The sequence below is a fragment of the Argopecten irradians genome, chromosome 3, assembly GCF_041381155.1.
Source record: "Argopecten irradians isolate NY chromosome 3, Ai_NY, whole genome shotgun sequence".
Classification (NCBI taxonomy): Eukaryota; Metazoa; Mollusca; class Bivalvia; order Pectinida; family Pectinidae; genus Argopecten; species Argopecten irradians.
The window spans coordinates 39,977,836-40,004,669 of NC_091136.1; the positions used below are offsets into that span (position 1 = coordinate 39,977,836).

Below are 26,834 nucleotides of genomic sequence, written 5' to 3' on the forward strand. Positions count from 1 at the left end.
AGATGTAATTTTAACACTATATTAACCCTTCACATGGCAGTGGGTACTTCTCAAGAGGCTGAGAAATACAGGTCTGTACTGTTGTTGTAGACTTAGTGGGGGTTAATGAAAAATTTGGATATTATCAACGTCATCTTACAAGATGAGGCTAGTGTGAGTTTCCCATTAACTTTGAGATAAAAAGATGTTGCTTCATCAGTAATGCCCACCCTAGATCCTTATAACAGAAAGTTTATAGATGGAACCATGTTGCATATGGAGGTCGAGATAATTAGGTTAGTATGAAAAGACCAATTAAGTAGTCTTCTAAATAACTAGATACCAGGTATACCATTGATTGAAGTTTAATTTCATTACTTACGATTTCATAATTCAGAAATTAACTATCAGAAAAGAGATCTATCAAGTATATAAATTTATGACGAGTCCTGACAAGGTCAAGGGGTCAGGGGTCACCAGAGCTAACAGAGAACCAAACATAATGTACCCCAAAATTCTCTTTTGGGAATCTCTAAGACACTTCAATCACAAGCTGTACAGAATCTCCTTGACTACCCACACAACACACAAAGGAGTTTCCTTAGCAACCAGGTAAACTATACCTCCAGCACTGAAAAGTTCATACTCTTTTCGTGCTTCTCTAATTTGCTATGTGCATCAGAAATCTGTCTATACAGGAGCTAATTAACTGATTGAGACCAAGCATCTAAATGAAGCAGAAGCAAAGAATACCGATTCCCAGCATGCAATTCTAAATATTAGTCTATGAAATCTGATATTGCTTTGATCAGAAACAGTTGCATGACACCCAAATTATGAAAAATTGTCTACGTTTATAATTTTTTAACAACTTTTCAACTGGTTCTGATGGAAGCAATCTAAATCAACAAGAAAATTTTAAAATGACTCTACACAGTGTTTAAATTTCACAGTTTAGATTTTGGAGAAATTTCAAGGCTTTTATAAATACACCAATTAATCAGCCCATCAATCTGTTTAAGTTTCTGTGAATTTAAACACTGAATCTATGTTGTTAGGTGTTAGAGACAATATGTTATTAGTTATGTATGACATGATTATATACATGGTTATAACAGATAATGCAATATATGATGAACAATGTATAACCTTATAAGTACCAACATGTTCATTAACAAGATAAATGAAGCATATTTTTAAAATATGAAAATCTAGCTTTCAATGTGTAACATGTAATGATAAAAATTGTTAAAATATTATGATACAAATAGAGACACTTCATCCAGTATATTACTTGCACCTGAGCACCTCTAATACAAATTCAAAGATTCTGCAAAATGGCATTTTGAGCAAAATATAACCTGCCCATTTGATTATTACTGTAACGTCAATAGAGATTAAGGCCCATATTGGGCTGTAATCACTTAAAGCCTGATACAGCATCTTTACAACGATGAGGTGGAATATTGTATAAAATATATTCTAAAGTTGAGATGATCTTTTCATGAATGATGATAAATATTAATCAGGGGAGAAAACTATGGTGTTAAGGGGAGATAAATTAGATGTAGAGGGGAGATAACTAGTGTTCAGAGGGTAGAATAATTAGTGAAGGATGGAGCATTTTTGCTATATTATATGTATCACTAAAGGTAGTATATGTTGTTTGCCTATACTAATGGGTATCAACATGGGTTGCCTATATGTTAATAAGACATTAAATAATCAAATAGAAATATACCATTTTTGGAAGTATATCACTATTACGATGCTTAAAATGCTATATTTTCAGGAATAAACTTCATGAGAGCTTAAATGTTGTTTTTCATTCTGTCTAAGCTTTAATTTATCTCTAGACAAGTTTAATGACATCATTTTTGTATAGTTTGGTCAAATCTAAACTAGAATCCTTTGATCATCAATGGTGGAGACAAATGATGGCGCTATTCTACTTAACATAGATGATGAAGTTAGATCAAGGGAAAGGAAATCTAAAAACAAAGAATCAAGTACTATTCTTGTTTTATATGTATAATAAAAGGTTTGAGAAATTCTTAACTAAGATAGACACACAAAGGCCTAAGGAAAATTATAAAGAGTCTCTCATTAAGTAGAAGTGACTAGAATCTATATTTGTGTAGGGTGCAAAAAACTATGAATATTAGAGTGATAATATTAAGAACCTATGAATATACATGAGAGTAAGAGACTGATTGTGAGGACCACTTGTGTGTGTGATGTGGGCGTGTCAGTGGGCGGTGCCTGTGAATGATTAGCCTTAGAATACATACATTATGTTCCGCAATCTGCTTTTTAAGGGAGTTGACATCCGAGGGATTGACAGGTGATGCAAGTAGTTTGTCCTGGGCTTCATTGATGGCGGCGGTCAGCGTCTGTAGGTCACCCTCGTACTGTTCCTGTTGGACGACAGCTTCTCTCAGTGTGGCACACTGTTCTCGTGCCATAGCCTGTAGTTGGTTTATTTCCTTGGCGAGTTTGTCTGTCGTTCCTGTGGGTTGATCTGTATCAGCGTGCTGGAGCTCTTCCTGTTTCTGTAACACCAGGAGTGCCTTCCCCTTGTTGCTCTCGATCTCCTCTACCAGTTTCTATTAAGACAAGAAAGGTATTTAGACCAACTCGGAAGATAAGTTTAAAACTAGAGCATCTCAGTAAGAAAATCATGGCCTAACCTCCATGAAGCTGACCTTCTACTAATCTGTCGACTGTCAATGAATATCTAGTGCTTAATAACGATATTTTTCTTACTTCTTTGATGCTCAATTTCCATCAAAATTTTAAGTTCAGAATTTTTTGAGTTAAAGAAAATTGATAAATTCAGAGGCAGGTCTACTAATCTTCTTACTAGGGACTACTAGTGTCTTACCTCTTGCAAAGCAAGCTGATCTTTGAGGGTCAACGAGGCATCCCTCATGGTCATCTGTGCCCTTGTATTGTCCATCCATTGTCGTAGGCTGGCCAGTTCTGTCTCAAAATCTTCCATTTCTTCTGTTGCGTCCTCTATCTTACTAAGTTTGTCAGAGGCATCTGTCTGCAGGTTGTACATGCGCTGGTTCAGCTGCTGAAGTTGTTCACGACTCGATGAGGAGTCGCACACCTCTTCCATCTGTTTAGACAGGGAGTTAAGGTGTGCCATGCGACCTTGGTTGTGGTCAAGGTCGCGTGCTAGTCTCTGCAACAAAGAACGTTATGACATTTTAATTTCTGATTTGCACTCTAACATGTTGTAGAACATTATACTTATTCATCATGCAGATACCTTTTTTTTTCACATGCTTGTGAGTGAAACATTCCTACAAGAGCAAATAACATTAGCCAGTACATAAGTTAATGATATATCTTGTTTTAGAGGAAAAACTACCCCAAGATAAAGATCATGAGGTATAACAAACCCAACCTAACATTGGTGGACGACACTTAGGGATGTTTGACCAGTATGCAATATCACCACCCAAACAAATCAACAGAAATGTTCCTCAGAAATTTACTTCAGACAAAATACCTTGTTACATTTTAACTCCAGATCATTTTCACTCAATGAAATATCAAGTATTTCGTTTATAATTTCCACTATCTGTACATCGTCCTTCATCTCTACAGCTCCAGTTTGATAATTCACAGTCTTCTCTTGTATAAAGGGACATCACAGACAATGATATTGTACTAGTGTTCAAATTAGCCAAGGTCTAGGAAATACATTTAGGATTATAATCAGAGTACACAGACATTTATAATCTGTTCGCTGGCTATAGAAACCATATTATACAAAGTTATAAGGAAAGGGGATTTTGTTTTCTATCCAATATGTTGTTCTATTATATAATAAGATTAATTTAGTCTGGATTGCATACCAGATGCTTGTGCCATGTATGACGGATATATCACAACCTTTATCAGCAATAAACCTACATCCTATGAGATTGTACAATGTATGTTGGGGAATCCTACGTGATTGCACAATGTATGTTGGGGAATCCTACGTGATTGTAAAATGTATGTTGGGGAATCCTACGTGATTGTACAATGTATGTTGGGGAATCCTACGTGATTGTACAATGTATGTTGGGGAATCCTACGTGATTGTACAATGTATGTTGGGGAATCCTACGTGATTGTACAATGTATGTTGGGGAATCCTATGTGATTGTACAATGTATGTTGGGGAATCCTACGTGATTGTACAATGTATGTTGGGGAATCCTATGTGATTGTACAATGTATGTTGGGGAATCCTACGTGATTGTACAATGTATGTTGGGGAATCCTACGTGATTGTACAATGTATGTTGGGGAATCCTACGTGATTGTACAATGTATGTTGGGGAATCCTACGTGATTGTACAAGTTGTTGGGGAATCTACGTGATTGTACAATCTGTTGTCATATGTGGGAATCCTACGTGATTGTACATGTATTGACTACGTGTTTACAATGTATGTTGGGAATCTACTGATTGTACAATGTATGTTGGGGAATCCTAGTGATTGTACGTTGTAATGTATGTTGGGGAATCCTATGTGATTTAATGTATGTGGGAATCCTAGTGATTGTACAATGTATGTTGGGGAATCCTATGTGATTTTAATGTATGTTGGGAATCTATGTGATTTTAATGTATGTTGGGGAATCCTACGTGATTGTACAATGTATGTTGGGGAATCCTAGTGATTGTACATGTATGTTGGGGAATCCTACGTGATTGTACAATGTATGTTGGGGAATCCTACTGATTGTACAATGTATGTTGGGGAATCCATTGTAATTTGTTGGGATCAGTATTATGTATGTTGGGAATCCTAGTGATTGTACAATGTATGTTGGGGAATCCTACGTGATTGTACAATGTATGTTGGGGGAATCCTACGTGATTGTACAATGTATGTTGGGGAATCCTACGTGATTGTACAATGTATGTTGGGGAATCCTACGTGATTGTACAATGTATGTTGGGGAATCCTACGTGATTGTACAATGTATGTTGGGGAATCCTACGTGATTGTACAATGTATGTTGGGGAATCCTACGTGATTGTACAATGTATGTTGGGGAATCCTACGTGATTGTACAATGTATGTTGGGGAATCCTACGTGATTGTACAATGTATGTTGGGGAATCCTATGTGATTGTACAATGTATGTTGGGGAATCCTACGTGATTGTACAATGTATGTTGGGGAATCCTATGTGATTGTACAATGTATGTTGGGGAATCCTACGTGATTGTACAATGTATGTTGGGGAATCGTCTGGTTAATCTTATAGAACACAACATCATAACAAAGGCCCTAGCTTCTGTGTTAACATCAAGATAATTTTAGATAATAGATATTTAAACTTGAGAATCCACTTTAATCTTGACAGAATATCTCAATGCTAAGTAATTGTTGAAGGTAGAATTTTGCATTTAAATCTACTCACTTGCTGTTTACATACCTAGACTATATTGAACTTTATCTTTTATTAGTTCACTAAGAACCTTTAAAGGATCCTTATATACACACCCCGCCCATCTAGACTACAAATCAATTTTACAACAATCGATCGAAAATCCAATTATGCACAATTTGAAATTATCTCAGATAGAATTTCTCCTCATTGCACACCTACATTTTTATGTAGAGGTAAAACATATCTCCGACTCAGTAATAATTGTACCGGTTGGTTCATTTTGAAATTTCTGAAGGTCACAGGAATCAGAAGATCGAATGTCGACAATCGACTGTCCACAAAATTTGGTTTCTGGAACGTCTTTGATCAAATGTTCACATTAATCTCCAATAGTATCACAAAATTAGTATTATCCAATTACATAAACACCAGAATATTGATAAAGTTTATCCACATATAAGTACAGGGTGTTGAAACACGATATGTTTAGACTTATATTCCAGTTCAGACCTCCAGCTTAATTGGGGTGTCTCCAAATTGGCAATAAAAATGTGATTTTTTTAAACTGATGATCGAGCAAAGTTATTTATGTTGTGACCTCTATTCCTTGATATTAGTGCCAAGTCCCTGTACAATGGGGGGTGACCACTGAGAACGTTTTATCATCCCGCTCCTATTGTCTGGATTACACAGTTCCAACATTTGACACACTTATTTATATAAACAGTAGCTGTGCCAAAATATTTCTGGTCTTGAGTCTATCTTTATTGTAGTACAACATTAAAATCATTCATGATCGAAGTCATGCGTTATGCTTAGCCAAGGTACTAAAACTGATAATGAAGTTCATTCATATGATCTTCTTAACACTTTGAAATTGTGTTTAAAGCAGAGGTGGGTGGATACAAATCTCATATGTTTATTAATAATATTAATGAATCCTCATAATATATCTTGCTGACGTTTTGCTTCTACATCCTTCAATGACTACCGATACAAATCAACATTCATATTTCTCATTTATTGTTCAATGAACTTTTTGCTATTCACATACACTGTACTAGATGTATCAATTTATATTCTACTCACCCAAAATGTCTTTTTGCTAATGAACATGAAAACCTACCCTATGTTGTTTAAGCTGCTCCCTCAGTTTGTCGAAGTGTCCATATTGAGGTTTAGTTTTGACCACAGACTCCGCTCCATCAAGCCACGTTCTCACTGCCTCAGCAACTTCATCAAATGCGTCAGACAGTTTCTCCGACGTAGCAAGTTTGTGAGCGTGCTCAGCTGATTTTGCCTGAAGAGCCAGCCACTGTCTATTGGTGTCGGCGAGAGCTTTCTGCACAATCTGTTTTTCTACCGAGTCTGGTGTGTGCTTTATTAAATCGCTACCTTTGGTACGTAATTTATCCAACACTTGCTTGAACTCAAAGAATTCATCTTGCAGAGCCTGTTAAATATAGTTAAAGAAAACTCTTACAAAATGAACTCAACTACATGTGCATAGTAAGATCTTTATAAAATCACTCCTAATTCCAACCATGAGCTCTAATTGTAAGTCAAAACAACTTTTAATTCAAACTTTTAGGATTTTATAAAACAGGTTTTGACAGGTAACATACTACAGGGTTACTTTTACCTATCTTGGTTTTAAGTTACAGGTATAGGTAAATATTGAATTCTCACCTTGTATTGTCAATACACAGTCGGAGAATTCAAAACTCAATTTGTAATTTCTGGTAACAGTTACACAGTGAACATACAAGGACAGATAATAGCAGACCTACAGCAGTACTCTGGGATATTTAACAGGGACGCAACTGGACTCATGTACACATAAACAAACAATGTTCTGGCTTTCCAAGACACAGGTAAACTATACTTCAAATGAAGAATGTTTTATGTCTATGACCAAAAGTTTCCTTCTAAAATTTTCAAAACCATGATGTTAAATTGTACTTCAGATAATGAAGCACCTTAAAACTCAAGACACATTTTATTTCAGATAATCTTATTTCTATACACAAAATTTCACTATAACCCCAATTTACTCTTCAAAACTCTTTAAATTCTATTAATAAATGAAAGTTTGATTTATTCAAGTATGATATTCCTGATTATTAGAATTTTGAAGTTATACTTTACTAACATAAAGACTTTTTACATACATACATACCAGATATCCTACAAACTGACACCCACACAGAGAAAAGTTTCCAAGTTAACAACTAAACCTGTCAGTCCTCTTGTCCACTATGTGTTACAATTGATACATTTTACCTGACAAACTTTGTCAATCACATCTGACCACAATTTAAAAGCTACCTGTTTACATACCGATAATACACCCCAATTGATTTCCAATCAATTTTCGAGTTTAAATAACGGAATATTCTGAACCGAACACTGTTTTCATTTACCTTAATCCCTGATAAAATTTCAGACAATATTTTTAAGATAAGTCCATAGCCAGGTCCTAGAGAATGCACAGGCTCCGAAAGTTTTGGAGAATTATCAAGAATACATGACAGTATTATAGTTTGGACATTAGTGTAGCCGAAGTATGTACATATCGATAGAAATCAGGGGGGCCCCAACAGCTGGGGTTTTAAAAGATCAAGAAGACTGTTTGCTAACATATATAGGTAAAATACACGCTAGCTCAAGCAGAAATATCAACAAACGTCAATAGAGCTGATCGTAGATAGTCGGCAAATAAACAAAGATCAGTGCTGTTATGTCTGTATAGTATCAGAGTGCAGAACTATTATTTTAATCCCTCTCTAGCTGATAATTGGTTCGGAGACATAAATGTAAATATACATACTTAACTTCATTTTGAACATTTATATGTTTAAATGATAAACTGGACCGGGGTCTTAAATAAGTCACATTTTTCACCTTCAACATTAAGATCACAATGACCTCACCACAGTTCCTTGTACAATGGGTAAAGTAAACTGAGAACTTTGTCACAATATCTTCAATAGCTTTAAAGCTGTTGTACATGTAGTTCAAACAGAAATTCATGAGAATTACCACAAGAAGAATTGTAGGGGAGACAAAGTATTAAATCTGACCCTTCCTCAGTGACAATATATATCAGATTCTTCTCCAGTCAGAATAGATATAATATTTAGCTGTTTGAGTCTTTAAGATATAAGATATTTCCTAAAATTGGTTCTTCCTTATAACAATAGTGGCTGTCTAGGAGATATTAAAGCACTCAGGACAGAGCATCAAGACAAGGAATAATTTGGGGTTTTTGTTGACAAAGAAAGATGTATTTAAACCTCTACTATATAAAGAACAAGCAAGAAAATCACAGATTCTTAAAGTGGCCCAGATCTTGTTGACAGATCAGTACCAAAATGCAATATGCACAACTAGGGCCCTAGGGGAGCCCACATATACAATTTTAGACAGATTGCTTTAGTACTTTCTGAGAAATAGCTGTAACAAGCTTCAACATTCGAAATCCAAGATGGTAGCCTGTCGGCCATCTTGTTCACTGATCGGTCCCAAAATGCAATATGCACAACTAGGGAAACCTGTACATGGAATTTGAGACAGATCCCTTAAGTATTTTCTGAGAAATAGCGGTAACAAACTTTTACTATCAAAATCCAAGATGGCAACCTGTCGGCCATCTTGTTGACCGATCAGTCCCAAAATGCAATATGCACAACTAGGGCCCTAGAGGAACCTACATGTGAAATTTGAGAAGGATCCCTTCAGTACTTTCTCAGAAATAGCGGTAACAAACTTTAACTATCAAAATCTAAGATGGCGGTCTGTCGGCCATCTGGTTCACCCATTGGTCCCAAAATGCAATATGCATAACTAGGGCCCTAGGGGAACCTACAAATGAAATTTGAGAAAGATCCCTTCAACCCTTTCTGAGAAATAGAGGTAACAAGAAATGTTAATGGACGGAAGGACGGATGGAAGGACGGACGGAAGGACGGCAGGAAGGACGAACGGACCATGGATGAAAAGCGATTTTAATAGCACACCGTCTGATGATGGTGGGCTAATAACACTAACAACAACTACAAGAAAAGACAAGAAAAAAACAAAAAGAAAAGCCAAGAGGAACAAGAACAGGAAAAACGAGATCTAATTGTGATGGCACCCCCAATCTCCACAGAGCCTAACTTGACAAGAGTGGCCTCCCCTGAATGATAAAGTGACATTGTTTAACAGGTAAATAAATTTTATTTCGCAGAAGAAAAATGCTTTTTGAAAAGTCACATCATTTAAAGTTAATATATTAGGCACAGCAATGTCTATAATTGTATTAGATTTGTGTTCTCAACCATGCTCCTTTTTGTTCAATTTTGACCAATTGCATGCCGTGGCAGCCATCTTGGTTCCTGGTCTGCAAAAGTTGCCCAAAAAAATGACCTCAAAATAGTTTTATGCTATAGTAACAATATGATCTATAACTTAAAAATACAACAAAAATGAACTTGGACCTAAGAGGGATCTTGGCGCCCACCTAAGAATGATCTTTGTCTGACAAAGGAAAGAGGGATCTTTTCTCTGCTTTTCAAGCTTTTACTACATATTACTACACATGAAATTTCAGAAAGATCCTTTGACTGCTTTCTGAGATATATAACGGTAACAAACTTTAATTATCAAAATCCTTGATAGCTACCTGTCGGCCATCTTGTTCACCGATCGGTCCTAAAATGCAATATGCACAACTACACCCCTAGAAGAACCTGCACATACAATTTGAGACAGATCCCTTCAGTATATTCTTAGACATAGCGGAAAAAAACTTCAATTGTCAAAATCCAAGATGGCGCTCTGTCGGCCATCTTGTTCACTGATCGGTACCAAAATGCAATTTGCATAACCAGGGACCTAGGGGAACCTGCACATGAAATTTGAGACAGATCCCTTCAGTACTTTCTAAGAAATAGTGGTAACAAGCTTCAATTATCAAAATCCAAGATGGCGTCCTGTCGGCCATCTTGTTCATCGATGGGTCTGAAAATGCAATATGCACAACTAGACCCCTAGGGAAACCTGCACATGCAATTTGATACAGATCCCTTGAGTACTTTCTGACAAATAGTGGTAACAAGCTTTAACTATCAAAATCCAAGATGGCGGCCTGTCGGCCATCTTGTTAATCAATCAGTCCCAAAATGCAATATGCACAACTAGGGTCCTAGGGGAACCTGTATATGAAATTTGAGAAAGATCCCTTCAGTACTTTTTGAGAAATAGCGGTAACAAACTTCAATTGTCAAAATCCAAGATGGCGGCCTGTCGGCCATCTTGTTAACCGATTGGTCCCAAAATGCAATATGCACAACTAGACCCCTAGGGATATCTGCACATGCAATTTGAGACAGATCCCTTCAGTACTTTCTAAGAAATAGCTGTAACAAAGTTCAATTGTCAAAATCCAAGATGGCGGCCTGTCGGCCATCTTGTTCATCGATCGGTCCCAAAATGCAATATGCACAACTAGGCCCCTAGGGGAACCTGCACATGCAATTTGAGACAGATCCCTTCAGTACTTTCTGAGAAATAGCGGTAACAAACTTCAATTGTCAAAATCCAAGATGGCTGCCTGTCGGCCATCTTGTTAACCGATTGGTCCCAAAATGCAATATGCACAACTAGGCCCCTAGGGGAACTTACATGTGAAATTTGAGAAAGATCCCTTCAGTACATTCTGAGAAATAGCGGTAACAAACTTTAACTATCAAAATCCAAGATGGCTGCCTGGCGGCCATTTTGTTGACCGATTGGTCCCAAAATACAATATGCACAACTAGGGCCCTAGGGGAACCTGCATATGAAATTTGAGAAACATCCCTTCAGTACTTTCTGAAAAATAGCGGTAACAAGAATTGTTAACGGACGGAAGGACGGAAGGACGGACGGACGGACGGACGGACGGACGGAAGGACGGACGGACGGACGACGGACCACGGACAAAAAGCGATTTGAATAGCCAACCATCTGTTGATGGTGGGCTAAAAATGAACTTGGACCTAAAACGAATCCCTGCTGACCAGTGAATAAAGGGAGATAACTCTTACTGGTTTTAGAAAATTTGAAGCAGTCACAAAATTTGTTTTTTTCACTCATAATTATGGTATTTTTCAGAATTTTTTTTTTAGAATCTGATTTAAACTACATATTGAAACCGATTCCAGGCAAATTGAACCAGCAGTTAAATATCTATAAGCAGTTCAATTTTGAACAATGAAAGGCTGTGGCGGCCATCTTGGATGCTGGTTGGAAAAAATGAAACTGGTTGACACATCTTCAAGTTACCAGAAATGACCTCACAAAATTTCATGGCAATCCGACTTATGGTTTTCGAGAAAATGGTAGGACAATGTCGCGGCACAAAAAGGAGAAGCAGAAGAGGAATAATAATAAGAAACAGAGCAAACCACAATAAGTTCCCCACTCCATATTGGGGGAACTTAATGAGAACAAGAATAGGAAGAATAATAACAAAAAGAACAAGAAAATAGAAGCTGAAGAAAAAAAGAGAAGCTAAAGAAAACAAGAAAAGTGAAGAAAACAAAAAGTGAAGAACAAGGAGAATAAATAAAGAACAAGTACAAAATACATGTAAATGTAAATGACATGTGAAGTTTCCTTACCTGATGTTTGCGCTGACTATCTGGAATGTTGATTATTCGCTCCTGTAAACGAAGCTCCGCCTCTCCGAGCCAAGCAGAGGCATCACGCAGTGCTGATGTCACTTCCTGTCGGTCTTCCTTGATATGTTGTAGCTCCTCCTCTTTAGCCTTCATTGCCATGCCAACATCAGCCTCAAGCTCTCGTAAACTTGCCATTTGCATTTTCATTTCCACTGGTATGTCTTTCCCCATGGTAGCGTACTTTGCTTCTTGAAGTTTACCCATGTGATGCATTTGGTCCATACGAATGGAAATCTCCTGTTCGAGCACCTATAAGAAACAAATTTAAAAAAAAATATCAATTATAATTAAAATATTTGTAGTTGTCTCCCCTTTAACTTTTTAAAAATAAAGGGTCAATGGCATCATTTTAGTGTTACCTCTGATAACATCTTTTTTATTTGATTTTTTTCTGTTTAGCATTTCCAACAGAGTAACAGTATAACTTCTGGAGTTATTTCCCTTTGGCACAGGACTGCCTTCTAATATACCTGATAACTGATCATGATCTGCACACACATACAAATATAAATTCACACCAACCATTTCTTATGACTCTAACTGCCAAGCTGTATACCTTTTGTTTCTCCATTTTCTCCATAACATCCGACACCTCCTTGCCGGGGTCCATGTGGGAGAGTTCCATTTTCGTTTCTGAAAGCCATGCCACCGTTTGGTCGGCCTCATTCTGGAAAGAGCTTCTATCATCAATTTCTTCCAAAATCATCGCTTCCTGTTCATTAGCTTGGTCAGTAATTCTGAAAGTAAAAACAGATTTCATTGTAATAAAGACCAATTCAATAATGAAATAAATACACAAATTGTCTTCAGTGATTAAATATAACTGTATATGACTCAACCAATAAAAGCCAAAGCCTCTATATGTCCATCCCCTTCTCTTAATAAGTATTTGCAATTTACAAATATAAGAGTTTGCTATCTTTTTTCTAAAACTGAAAATGATTTTGAAATAAACATGGATATTTTAGAGTCACCTTTGACATGTGAATATGTAATTGACTCTTTGTGGTTTTATGGAAAAGCAAAAGCCACAAGAATTGCAAGTGATTTTCATTATATGCAGTTCAAAGATTTTTGATAATTTATGACAACATTGATTCCTTAATTAGTTCCCACCTTATTTCTATAAACATCACTTCCAGTGACTGGCGGGGATTTATTTTGTCTAATTCTGTATGACTAATTTAGACAACTGACCTTTCGAGTTTCTCCAGCAAGGCCATGACCTGCTCTTGGTTCTGAACTTTGGCCTCAGCTGTGGGTAGATTCCTTTGTAAATTCTGGGCACTCTTCTTAAGTGCATCAATCTTTGGTCCCGAAATTTCCAATGTAGTACACAGACCCTAGGAAAAAATAAGTTAAAGTGTTAGTGGAACCTAAAAATACAGACATATTGTGCAAACAAAAATATGTATCTCCTCCTCTATTTGAAAATATAAAACTGGGTGAAAAATGACATCCCCTTGGCATATAGAGATAAAACAGATATTTCTGACCTCAGACGTTTACATCAATATAGCAAATATACATCTTTAAAGAGTGATTCAGTTCAATAGGTATCGCCAGATAAAAATTGTAGTATAACAAAGTCCCTCTTATTTGATATACCCTATTTTAGGCTGAATTCTAATCCTTGATTTTTGATAATTTGAAAATGTTTGATTGGCAAGAAAACAAAACAATACATTCGCACTACCTTTAGGATTTACCTAAAACCTCAGAACTGTATTCCTAAAAAATCAAAATATTTAATGCTAATTAAGACACATAGGTACCTTGGTATTGTTTAGCATCGTCACCAAGTCTTGTCCAGTGGCATTCTCCACATCTAGAACAGGAAGTGATTCGTCTGCTTCCTGTAGCATTGTCTCCACAGCGTAATAAAGTGTGTTGTACTCATCCCATTGAGCTCCAAGGTCCTGGGGTCAAAACAGATCAGGTCAGTTATACAACATGTCTATACTCTATTCTCAAGAGATCAATTTGGATATATCTTCAACTTAGCAAAATAAGAAGTTTCTCTTTCTTGCTAAATGATATATTGTGATTAGTAACTTTTAAGTTTTTGTTTCTGGCTGAGTGATATATTATATATGATGCCAATTATTAACATGATAAAGTGTGTTGAATAATTCTGCTTTTTTATCTTGAAAAGATATTAACTTTGATTGGTTCAATTAATACTGAATCAAAGAAAATATTCAGAAAAATCAATTTCTGAACCCTGACCTGCTGAGACAAAAAACAGTTGAAGTTCCTGACTTTGACTTTACCACACATTGAAAACCACTTACCTGCATGGTCATCTGTTTGTTTTCAGTTTGACAGACGAGATTGTTCCACCTGGCGTTGACCTCTGTGATCAGTTTATTCACCATCGCCCGACTGCTGGCGTTACCAGATTTCTCCAGCTCCCGAAATTTGTCGTTAAGGTCACTGATTGATGGTCTTATCTCATCAATCTTTGCAAGGAATTCCTGTGAGAAGACAAACATTCAGATGACTTTAGAAACATGAAATAATTAGAGAATGTCATTTTTTGAAATAGATTAGCATGTAGTACTAATAAATTCAACGATATGAATTCAAAATGAATTCCCAGAATTTGTGTTCAAAATAAGGAAAAATAATTTGATATTAAAAGTAATAAACAATCACATGAAACCACATAAAAAATTACAGATGGAATAAATAAACCAATGAAATAGCTCATTACAATGTACAGTAAATAGTTAACATTAGATTAGTCTGGTTACCTTGGTAGCGTTGGCCTGTTTGTGGATAGCCTCGGGCGTGGTGACTGGCATGTGTTCTAGTACAGCCCATTCATCCTCCATCTGATCTATCTGTTCTATCACACCGTACCCGTCCTCCTACACAACAGAATACAGACCAGTTAAACATCAACTGATGGAGGACAGTGTAACTCAGACCAGTTAAACATCAACTGATGGAGGACAGTGTAACTCACGTTAGTAACACATTGTATGCAATCTATGCATAATTGTATTTTACAAAATGTGAAAATATCATTTAACAAACTGTAATCCAATGTCATATATGAAATTGTACACACAAAAAATGTCATATGCAGAACAACAAAAGGCCTACAACATCTTGTGTACTTAAACTAATATGCTTATATATGTACAGAAAAACATTTACATAACTGTAACCATAACCTAGAAGGAAATCCAAGGGAGACAACTCTATAATCATACCTGGAAGGTGCGCCACTCATCAGCTTTGAGTTCCAAGAATTGTTGTTGTCGTGCCGATCCAGCCATCACATTGGCCAGTTTCTGGTTGGTGTTTTTCAGCATCTGACGTAGAGTTTCTCGATCGTTATTGTCGAGTGTCGGCAGGAGACGCTCAGACAGGTCCATTACCTGCTCCATCTCGTCTTGGCACATACTCGCCTCGGAAAAGTAGTCCTGGAATACAAATATAATTATTATCATCTTACAACAATTATGATAAAATTTATTCAAATGTAAGTAAATAACTGCTGGCATGAGCAGAAGACTGTCTTACTGTGCAGGAACTGGAGTACCCTGGAGAATCTCAGCATAGTCTGGAAGGTGAAGCTTGCATAAATTTTCTTGTTAGATATGGGAATCAAACAAACTCAGTCTATAATATTTTATTTTTTGGGTCTTGCTGTCCCTATATAACATGTAAGTGGTTATCCCATTGTCTTTATTTTCTTAAATCTAACCTTGATTGCAATTCGGGTCATAAACAAATTTTTGACCAATCTGAGAGATGTGACTGACCTTCTGTTCACTAAGTGTGTCATTGAGTGTGTCGTAATCAAGTCCATCATATCCAGAATCCAACATGTCTTCCGCTCCACTCAGCCATTCTGTGATCTGTTTCATCGACATTTGTAACTGCTCCCGGTCGGTCTTAGCTTCATCAAGGTACACTTCCTTTTTGTTGATAGCATTCTGGGAAATATACAGGGTGGATAAGGTAACATCAAGACTTCAGTAAAAGTGTCTTACCATAAGCTTCAAAATGCAGTATATTATGGTATTTGGTCTGTTGAAGGTTGGTGTACATACTACACGACAAAGAGTTACCTACCTTGATGGAATCCTCTAGAGTTTTAATCTGGTCCATTTTCTCAGCAACAGCTGGAGGTAGAGGCTCGTCCAGTTTCTGGTAAATGGCCATTTCTAATTGAGCTTTGTCTTTAACCATATCAAGTTTCTCCAGAGCTTCCTTAGACAATGCCTACCAACGAACATAAAACCATTGGTCATTCACCAAACACAGATGAACAAATCTTTTTAACTCATTCGGGAGTGAGATAATGAAGGGATCAAACCTCAATCCTAGGAATTTGATTATTGAACTAACAAACACAAGGGGTCCTGTAAAAGTACATGTAAATAAATGATGTGAATAATACTTTTCTTGTTTTCAGTTGACCATCTCATGCAAAAGATAATGAATTGAATTATTACCATGAATTAATGGTTTTATACCTGCAACATACAGTTGTTGTATGTATATATTTCAAGCCCCAGTAAAATTGTGATATCTTACCAAGCCTGAGAAGTGTGGAGAAATCATACCCTGGAACATTGCCTAGGGAAATGGGAGACAACTCTGGGAGACTACTCATTCCCAGTTTCATCAGTCTTACCTTGTGTTTATCCATGGCCTGATCCACTTTTATGGTGTCCATGTCGAGGGGGTTACAGGCAGCCAGAACGTCCTCCTTCTGTTCCAGCCACACGATCGCTGCCGATATAGTGTTCTCATATTCGTCTTTGTTACGCTGAAGCAGCTCACACTGTTTGGACTTCCTGTCAGCAGCTTTCTTCAGCTGTTCTAGTTCATCTCGTAATGTGTGGGACTCCTCGAAGACCTTTCTGGCATCCTCCGTTTTACTTTCAATGCTCAACTGTTGTGCTTTGTCACCCAGAACTGTGAGCATGGGTTCGGCCTTGGTAACTTTTTCCGAGACAGCCTGTACAAAATTAAAACAAAGTTATATGTACCATTAGATTATGTAACATTCCAATCTGAAAGTTATACCATAATTGCTGTTACTCTTGCAGTGGTTTGATTTTTTGGTTCCAGATGACAAAAAATATGATTTTTGGTTATTACCTTGAGTTTCTCGACCTTGACAGGAAGTGGTAGCCCCTGCTCCTCTATGTCCATCACTTCCTGTTTAAACTCGGCTGCCAAAGCCTGTATGCCAGCCTTCTGGTCGGCGTACTGTTGTCGTAGCGCCATGGCATGCTGACATTTACGGCACTGCTGTTCTACCTGGTCCTCCAGTAGTTCGTACTGTGCTGTGAGCTGGAGTATCTCATCTGCCTCCGAGTTTTGTCCCGTGTTCCTCAGTCTCTCTACAGCTTGGTTCAGCTGGGCTATGGCTGGTTGATAGGTAGCCATTTTTTCTCCAATGGTTTCATATTTGCGGAGTGAGTTTTCTGCGTCATCCACCGTGATACCGAGAGGTTTATTGGCCTGACGAAGGTCATCCTGTATGGCCACCAACATCTCCTGTGCTTTCTCGATTTCATCATGGACCTGGCTTCGTGTTGCTATGGCACTTTCTAGTGTTGCTAGGCGACCCTTCACTAAGGAATCCACCCTGAAATTGGCCAATTAGGTGTTTTGTTACTACCTTGTCAGCATTTTTCATTTACATTTTGCATGTTGCTACAGTTAGACTTAGGCAAGATCTTTCACAACAATTAAAGACTCAAAAACTATACCCAAAGGAGAAGAGATGACTGATAAACATAACGGACAGCGAGGATTATGAGAACTTACTTTTCATATCTGTCTGTTGTTGCTTTCATAGTCTGGTCCAGTCTGAATTTGTCTGGTTCATACAGGGATTGGTACAAGGTCTTACCACGGTCATTTATTTCTTTGATCAGAGATTCAAACATGTGGGATGTATTGTCAAGAGTCTGCAAAATAATATCATTATTACTAATTAATTAACAAAACTGTCATGATTACGGTAATATATAACTGTTGTGAGACCAACAAGACAATATAAATGCTTTTGTATTTTCTCAATTTTTTCAACATTTGGTCTCCTTTGACGTATTTTGAATTGCCATACCTTTGGACCTCTATAATATTACTTGTTATAGTCATTTAGTACTTCTAATAACTATATATATTCTTTGCCTTAATTGTTTCTCTCCTGATCTCCCTTGACCCCACTTGACCTCATCTGACTTCCCCTGACCTCACCTTACCTTCAATTATCTTCTATATTGTACAGTTTACACAAAGCTTCTAACATTCCTTGACCTCTTCGGATGTGGATGTCATGTTTGACTCCTCTGACCTCTATTAAACTTTCCTTAACTTTCTTAACCCATTTTAACCTTCTGTGACCTCCAATGACCTCTGCTGATCTCCTCTGACCTTTCCCGACCTCACTAAACCTTATATAATTTACCTTATATTGCTTGTACTGGTCATTCAGTACTTCTATTGCACAATCTACACATGGCTCCGTCCCACACTTCATCTCTGTTTCCTTGCACCAACGTTCCACTTTATGAACATCCTCTTCCATGACCTTCCGAGAACTTACACCATCCTTCAGACGACCTTGAGACTCCAACAGAAGGGACTTAAGGTCATCATATCTGGACTGCACATCTACAAAGTCAAACAGATTTACTGACATTATCATTGCTTTATAATCCAAAAGATTTCTAGAACTGCAAATTCATTCCCATGTTTAGGATACATTTTTAGATCATTTAAATACAGAATAAAATATGTATATCTTTTATAAATTATCATTATGATTTTTTTTTCTACATGTATGCAAATTTGATTGGAAAAAGTTATTATGCTTATTTGCTAAAACTGTCTGATTAAAAATACTGCATTTAAACTCACACTGCAATATGAGTAAGAATTTTTTGGTTATCAAATACATGTCTGAATAATACAATAGAAAAATGGTAAAACTCTTTAAAACTGTCATCATCATTAAGTTATTATCCCTTCAGCTAATAAAATCCACTAAAACATTACCATTAATTTAGCTGGTAAAAACCATTAAAATACTAACAATTAATGCCATAACAACCATTAAAATTAGGCTGACACAAACAATTAAATCTGTATCTATTAATTTTATAAGATTTTTTACCTAATCTACAGTTAAATCAATTTATGTTATTTGAATTTTTTTATTAAAATGTTCAATTTGTGAGAATTTTAAAAGCACATCCTTCCAATACTAGCATCCAGTTGATCACCATCTGTTTTTATTTTTAGGAGAAATCATGAAACTTAAACAGATTTTCTGTTTTACTTGGCAAAGTAATAATAACACTTTTATCAATTTTATAACAGAAACAAAACATGCCAATTATATGTTGCAAAATGCAAATAAAAGTTGTTTTCTTTTCAATGTAACCATCAAACAAAAGTTTTTCATTTTCAATGTAATCAACAAACATGTAATTAATTAAGTTAGTCAACACCTTATACCTTATAGGTCTTGCTGTATGGTATCAAACAAAGAAAAAAATATTTCAATGTCTTTGTGTTATACATATATAAGGTATATTGGATGGGTTGGTAAACATATAACTATACCTGTGCTATAAATTTCATCTCATTGTAAGGTTATCTGCCCTTGTGAGCTGGTATATATTGTACCATCATTAATTTGTCAGAGCAGTATCAAATATTTTTTGAGAAAATTATTTCATTTTCTCACATAAACTACCATAATACAAAATATTAACCATTAATTGATCTCAAAAGCAGGTGTATAGACATTATGAAAACATGTGATAGAATTAAATACAAATATGGAGGTTTTGAGATACTAAAACAATATGGACCAAGCACCATTGATTTATCACATCTTTCGACCTTTGAGGTCATGTAATCACGTCAATATCATCATTAAGGACATCATAAGTACTGAAAGGTGATGTGGAACTAATCAATCATTTTGGTATCTCAAAACCCACAAAGTGAATGTAAACATCAATATACCACTTCATGTGTGCTTTACATACTGGTATGTAAGATAGGTGGGTTATAATGTCATTTTTGTGCTATTTATGATTTATGAATGGGGGAAATCCTCTTCTTCGCTTTCCCATACTGGATAACTTTTTTCAGTGCTATTGATAGCTTAGGAAGTTTATTTGAATTTATACCATTGACAATTATTATCACCAGGAGAGGGAGCCAATGTAAACATAGGTATATATATGTACTGGGGGGTGGGGGGAGGGGGATTAATATTAACACTTACCAATGGTGGCTGGAAATTTGGTACACAAAATTGGTGCATTATTTTATAATATTCAAGTCACAACATTAAAAGTGACTGTAAAGCTGTTACATTGCAGAGTTTGACCTTTGTGACCTTGAACTATGATACAACTTTCTATCACATAAATGATCATCCAATTACACTGATTAAATACATAATATGTATACTTTGTCCTGAACAGTAAAGATCAAGAAACAGAAGAATTTGACAATGATATTCAACCACATTAACCTTTACAATGAGTTTATCTAAATTGTTTAATTAAATATATTAGATTAAGAGAAAAACATTGATATGCACCAAGTAAAATGTAGAGTATTAAAAGAATTGCGAATTCTTCTGTTCTGCTAGTTTTACAACTTTAACCTCACAAACGAAATGGGCACATATAAAGATAACTTGGACCAATCAAATTATTTGAACTAAAAAGGGTCTTAGAATTTAAAGAGTTTGAATTTCAATTCTTCACAGAGATTTTAACTTTTATGGAAATAAAATTGACAAAATTTGAGTTGTATATATTACTAGTAAAATGAAAGTACACATGAAGCATGCAGAACTGGCCTATAAATAGAAACACACTATGGTGTGCATACAGTAAATCTATAGGTGCACTAATTACAAGACATCACCGTATGATATCAAGGTGAGTTGTGTACCTGTAAGTTTATGTTGTAGTTCGGCGGCCCTCTCCGGCGGACAGTCTGTCTCAAGGGTTTTTACCTGTTTAGTCAGACTTTCGATGTTCGGTTTATAACCCTGGACTTCAGATAGTAGCACCTGTAAAACACATAAACATCAGCATCAACAATATCTTCTCTATAACTTTTATGCTGCAGTGTTTTTGCAACATTGACACACCATAATTAATTTAAAGCTTTTGATAATTTCTTCCTTTTTTTTACGAAAACCTGAACTAAGAAAGGTAACCTAATTGAAAAATTTGAGAGCAGCTATTACCATAACATAGAAATTAAATGAACAAAAAACAGAAACACAATTTTTCTATTTGCAGTGTCAAAAAAATAAGAAAAGATTTTTAATTGAATTAGTATGACTTAATTGCATGTCTATGTATGTAAAGATTATGAAATTAATTTCATTTTCATAATACATAATGTATTTATTTAGTTATGATGATAACATTTATAGGTACCTGTCTGTATCATATGGTGCTGTCATATTTTATAATCAAAACGAATTTATTTTAACTGTCATATGACATTCATAGTATATCCATGACAATGTAGTAACTAATTGTGACCAAGAAAAATGGAGGCGGGTCACCAAGAGACATCTATGTGAGTCTGATGATTACGTAAGTGTACTAGAGAAAATTAGTAAGTTTAGAAATTTATTTCCATGCTTCATTCAAGAAATACAAAAGAATAACAGTAAGAACTATGTGTACTGAGTCTTTGAATTGAGATTCCCACTGTGTTTATCTCTATGTAGATATATCAATTACACACGGTAAAGTATCTCCACAGCTATTGTTCGTAACCAATATCTATGATATTAATAATGATTGACAGTTTGTATATTTGTAAATAAATGGTTCATTATCAGCAGATTTCAATGATCAGCTTTGTATTTCTAGGTCACGCTCTGTTTGTCATCGTCGTGACACCATAGACAAAATTCTATAATCAGGGAATCCCAATACACGGTGGAATTTGTAGTAAAACATGTACCCACAGTATACTGGGTCACATTGTGTAGTATACAAACAGACGATCAATATCTTATATTCTGGTCTACTATAGGTGACATGTGTCAATTGTTTGTATACAAATTCCAATTCTGGCGATTTGAGCATTCTCAACTTCGTATTCACATGTGAAAATATGATTATGTGTACATTGTACTTGCATGAGAACTTCATTATTTCCATGTGTCGATGTGGGTTGATGATTTTTTATTTCTAATGCCAGTAATTTCAAGCAAGTCTATTTTCCTATACTTTTAGACACAAAAAACAATGTATATCAAATTGCTAAGCATCTTGAGAACTGTTCACATGAAGAGCTTTACAGAGAGTATTGTTACATACTTGATTGAATGTTTATTTTGAAAAATTACTCCTCCTCATGTCTACAAAGATATTATGTCTTTCAATATTTCAAAAAATAACACATTTTTACCATACATATTCCAGAAATTAATAATAGCAATGACGACAAAAAAGTTTAATACTTGCCACCATTTTACATTATATTTAGTAATTTACATTGACTCTAAACTCACCTTGCACTTTTCCAGCTGTTTCTCTGCCTCGGAGCTCTGGAGTCGGATAGCTTCCAGTTTATTTGCATCCCTATCCTTATTTTGCAGCCACATGTTGATGCGACTGAGACTAGTCTGGAAGAGTTCGCGATGGCCGACATTTTCTGCAAGGAGTTTCTGTTTGTCCATGGCTAGTTTGTAAACCCTCTGATGATCTGTGTTGATCATAGCCACCCATTTCTCGACCATCTCGCGTTCTTTACGGGGCAGGTCCTGGATCAGAGCATCGACCTTGTGACTGACATTGTCCAAGGTCATTTGTCTTGCTTCCAACTCAGCAACAAGTTCCTACAAAGACAAAAGATCTTAAGTCAAATATGGCTTGGGAGCACCAAATTATGTGTATGTTATAATTTTATTTAGAAATCAGTTAAGAAGCCAAATTGTAATACATATTGCTGTTGAAGACTCCAAGATTGGAAAACAATTCAGCATAAGTTACTTACTTATATGACATATTTTTAATGGACGCTGGAAATATTCTGATCTTAATAAAGTTGACTTATGAGGAAAATTCTGACCTAAATTAATTTATTTTCTAAGATGGACTATTTTGCACCTCAAGTTCTAAAAGACTTGATAAAAGAGTAGTAGATTTATAGCTAGTTGAATCGTTACCTTTTGTTTGGTGAGCATAGCCTCTGCGTCCTTGACACTGTAACCAAGGGGTGTGTCCTGGGTAAGCTCCGCCTCTTTATCACCAAGCCATTTCATATAGGTATCTACCTCCCCTTGGATTTCATCAAGGTTTGTTCCCAGCATGCCATGCTTCTTCTGACTCCGAGACGCTCTGGCCAGGACGTCACTATGGCGCTTCTCAATCTCTCTGGAGAACAAGAGAAATTTATGATCCAATTCGATTGTTTCAAAAATTTTACTTAAATCAAGAAAAATCATGCTTCTCAATATTGTTTGCTGCAAAGACAAAATTGCTTTTTGAACGAAAACTTATTTTAGAATCATTAAAGGAAAGACCTTTTTATTTTAGTGTAAATAAGCAGCTTACTTGATGCGTCCTTCCACAAGGTCACGGTCAGCTTGGCTGACTCGTTTGAGGGTATCACTGGATTTTGTTCGGAGACCATCCACAGCATCCCGTCGGAGATCCAACTGGTCAGACAGATTCTGTAGAATGGTAAAATGATCAGACTGTAATACAAGCTTAACTATAGATTTGTTTTAGCGAACAAAAACATACAATCCTTTTAAAAGTGTGACAAGGAGGGGCTAATAATTATCACCTTGGTATACACCATAGTGAATTTGCTATGAATGCACTGTTTTAGAAGTAATTATTAATAAAATGTTATTCACAGGAATAGGTGACAAAGACCAACCATGAGACAGAGGAGGGGACCTTTAGAGTTGAAATCGGCCATTTGGGACCCAAACAGAGTTATCTTATAAGCAGATGGTCTTTATGCAGCAGTGGTCGCTAAGACAGGTTTTACTGTGTACTGTATTTGTTTATGGTCGAGAATTTGTACCTCTGTAAGTGTTAGGTGTACAAAAGGCAGAAAAAGAAATAAAGTTGTCAAATACAAAGGAAAATACAGAAATGTGAAACAGCAATTTGTCAGAGAACTCAATATATCCCAGAAGAGAGAAAGAGTGAGAAGATAAAATTGATAACAATTAAGTTATCACCCTCATGCCCTCCTCTGAACTTTTATCCAGACACAATAGGGAAATTAAATCGGGAATAAACTTCAGTCTCCCTAGTATACAATTACAGGTGAAGTAAATATAGACAAGACACAGGTGAATGGAAGGCCATTGTTACACCTGACTTGTGAGACAGGAACTTGGGGTACTTGATCTTATCATTACGTAGTAATTTATCGACATCAGTGACGCATGGAGAACATTAGCTCAGGATTTAGCACCATCTACGATTACTTCCAACTGTAACCATGGAAGAAACAGCCATTTAATTGAGATATCACCTAAGCCACCTCCTTCGGCATTTAATCATGAGACACAATGTGGTAATTTTACGCTCGGTGAAGTAGAGTATGATGTGCTGCTCGCCTTGATGTTACACCTATACCAGTCACCTAAAGGTTACAAAACACATGTAAAATGGGGAGGACACAGGACAGAGTCGTGTAAAAGTCATTCTGGGTTATGTACAAAATGACATAAAAATTAATGGACTTGGAGACGTTTCAAAACTTCATCCCAAAACTTTTAATGTTGGGGCTCACCCCAGTTTGAATTTATTCATAAAATGTGAACCATAAATTCTTATTCCAACATTCTGCTATAAACCCAAATCTGGTAATAATGTCACCATAATATGCATATGAAAAATAGTTTATGATCAAAAGATTGAAAATTGATAACAAATTAATATTTATGACACAGAACCTATCAGCCTTTTAAAGCTTCATTAGAACCCATCTAATGATGAACCCATCTAATGATGACTTTACATGCCTTTCACTGGAAAAAGGTTTATGTGGTTGGAGGGTGGGGGAGGGCAGAGAGATGTGGGGTGGGATGTATGAGGGGAGGGAGTATTGAAATGGTGTGGGTGAGGAAGAGGAGTCACATGATGAGGAAGATAATGAGTGGTTGTACTGGTTGTTGATGGACGAAAGGTTCTTATCTGTGAAAGAGAAGTATAGATTGCAATAGAAAGTGGTATACTGGTACTGGTTCATTATAACAGGTATGACCTTCATTGGTAACAAAAATATATAACAAAGTAGGTGTAATGGTAAATATTAATGAGATGTGATATGAAACTATCTCTTTGATTATCTCCTATTGAGGATATACAACTCAAAGTTAAATTATTTCTGACAAAGGTAGCCATTCAACTAATTTGGCTGTACAGAAATGTGTGTAAAGTCGTACAGGAAATGGACTGAATCATTTATAGCCATCAGCATGGTGTCCATTCAGACCCACCATTGTCGAAAATGACCTCATTTTCAACCCTAGGCTTCATATCTAGCTGTCAGTAACACAGAGGCTGACAGAATCAATGTAGCATTACATACACCTATACCAATATAGGTATAATTGATTTTGTATGTACAGTACATCATAAATTCCCAGGTAAACACGAAATGCTGACAGAAAGCATCAATATTTCATACCCCTGTACTAGCACAACTTAATGTAAGTCAACATCATGAATATTCATGAGAGATATTTGGTTGGAAAAACCAAATATTTTTTCAATACTTTTGTCACAAAACCTTCAAAATTCCTATTTCTTTAATCATTATTTTAAATGAAAATGAATACTATTTAGCTTATTCTAGAACAAGATACCATAAACACTAACATAAAGTAACACAGTTGTTTTGTTTTCGTTAATTACTATAAGTTTAATTTTCCACATATAACCTCGAAGTAAATGTTGCATAAAAATTTTGTGCTACATCCCTTATGAAAAATTAAACTAAACATATAGACACATTTCATGGCATTGTTATCTCTTTTAATTGATACCGTTGAAACTTGTAATCATATATCTATACGATCAAGCAGGTACAATGTGTGCACTGTACCTATGCATATATACATATATATATCCGAGCTGGATTCCAATAAGGTGTGCAAAGGCAATAGCCACCTGGTAGCCTCTTTTATTTGAGAAAGTTAATTTTTAGACAAAAATATGAACCTGTAAAGGTAAGTAAAGTATTGTGTTAGAATGATTTGAGTAGTTCTAGACATATGATGCTAAATTTACTCCACTGGAGTAAGTTTGGGATAGGCCTATACAATTAAGTCTACAATTAAATTGTAGCCTCCACCAATTCATAATTGCGGCAAGTGAGCTATTTGCCACATTGCAAATACTGGCTAAATGTTTCAGGGCAGATCACATTGATCCTGAACTACTCCAACTTTTATTAGAACAGGTGTATTTACGATACAAACGCAACTTTCAATGTATTTCTTAGACTAAATTGTCTCTTTAACATCTTATTTACAGGCTGGGTCAGTCATGGATGTGACAGGTTTATAAAGTAGAAGAAAGATGAAGTACCCTAAGAAAAACTACCAACCTACAGTCAGTACCAGCTGGCAGATTTTGATAATGATAAAAGGGGCCAGAAACAACACTTCTACCAATTAAACAAACAAGAATTATTGACCTTTCTAGTGATAGTCAGTCGTAGCCTTATTGAACTGTT

General features: G+C 36.0%; 1 protein-coding gene across 15 annotated transcripts in view; it reads right to left on the reverse strand.

Annotated features, from left to right (window-relative positions):
* The window catches only part of LOC138318562 (muscle-specific protein 300 kDa-like), a 197,561-nt gene that overhangs the window by 40,505 nt on the left and 130,222 nt on the right, over nt 1-26,834 (reverse strand). For all 15 annotated transcript variants that reach the window (XM_069261040.1, XM_069261038.1, XM_069261045.1 and 12 more), the window contains 20 exons: nt 23,684-23,802; nt 23,296-23,503; nt 22,639-22,965; nt 21,051-21,171; nt 18,538-18,743; nt 17,892-18,034; nt 17,217-17,709; nt 16,747-17,073; nt 16,182-16,331; nt 15,869-16,042; nt 15,314-15,526; nt 14,849-14,965; nt 14,387-14,569; nt 13,868-14,011; nt 13,290-13,435; nt 12,649-12,829; nt 12,033-12,341; nt 6,512-6,838; nt 2,864-3,169; nt 2,271-2,585 (listed from right to left, as the gene is read on the reverse strand). In XM_069261040.1, coding sequence (XP_069117141.1) covers nt 2,271-2,585; nt 2,864-3,169; nt 6,512-6,838; nt 12,033-12,341; nt 12,649-12,829; nt 13,290-13,435; nt 13,868-14,011; nt 14,387-14,569; nt 14,849-14,965; nt 15,314-15,526; nt 15,869-16,042; nt 16,182-16,331; nt 16,747-17,073; nt 17,217-17,709; nt 17,892-18,034; nt 18,538-18,743; nt 21,051-21,171; nt 22,639-22,965; nt 23,296-23,503; nt 23,684-23,802 — 4,509 coding nt within the window. The remainder of the gene's footprint in view (nt 1-2,270; nt 2,586-2,863; nt 3,170-6,511; nt 6,839-12,032; nt 12,342-12,648; nt 12,830-13,289; nt 13,436-13,867; nt 14,012-14,386; nt 14,570-14,848; nt 14,966-15,313; nt 15,527-15,868; nt 16,043-16,181; nt 16,332-16,746; nt 17,074-17,216; nt 17,710-17,891; nt 18,035-18,537; nt 18,744-21,050; nt 21,172-22,638; nt 22,966-23,295; nt 23,504-23,683; nt 23,803-26,834) is intronic.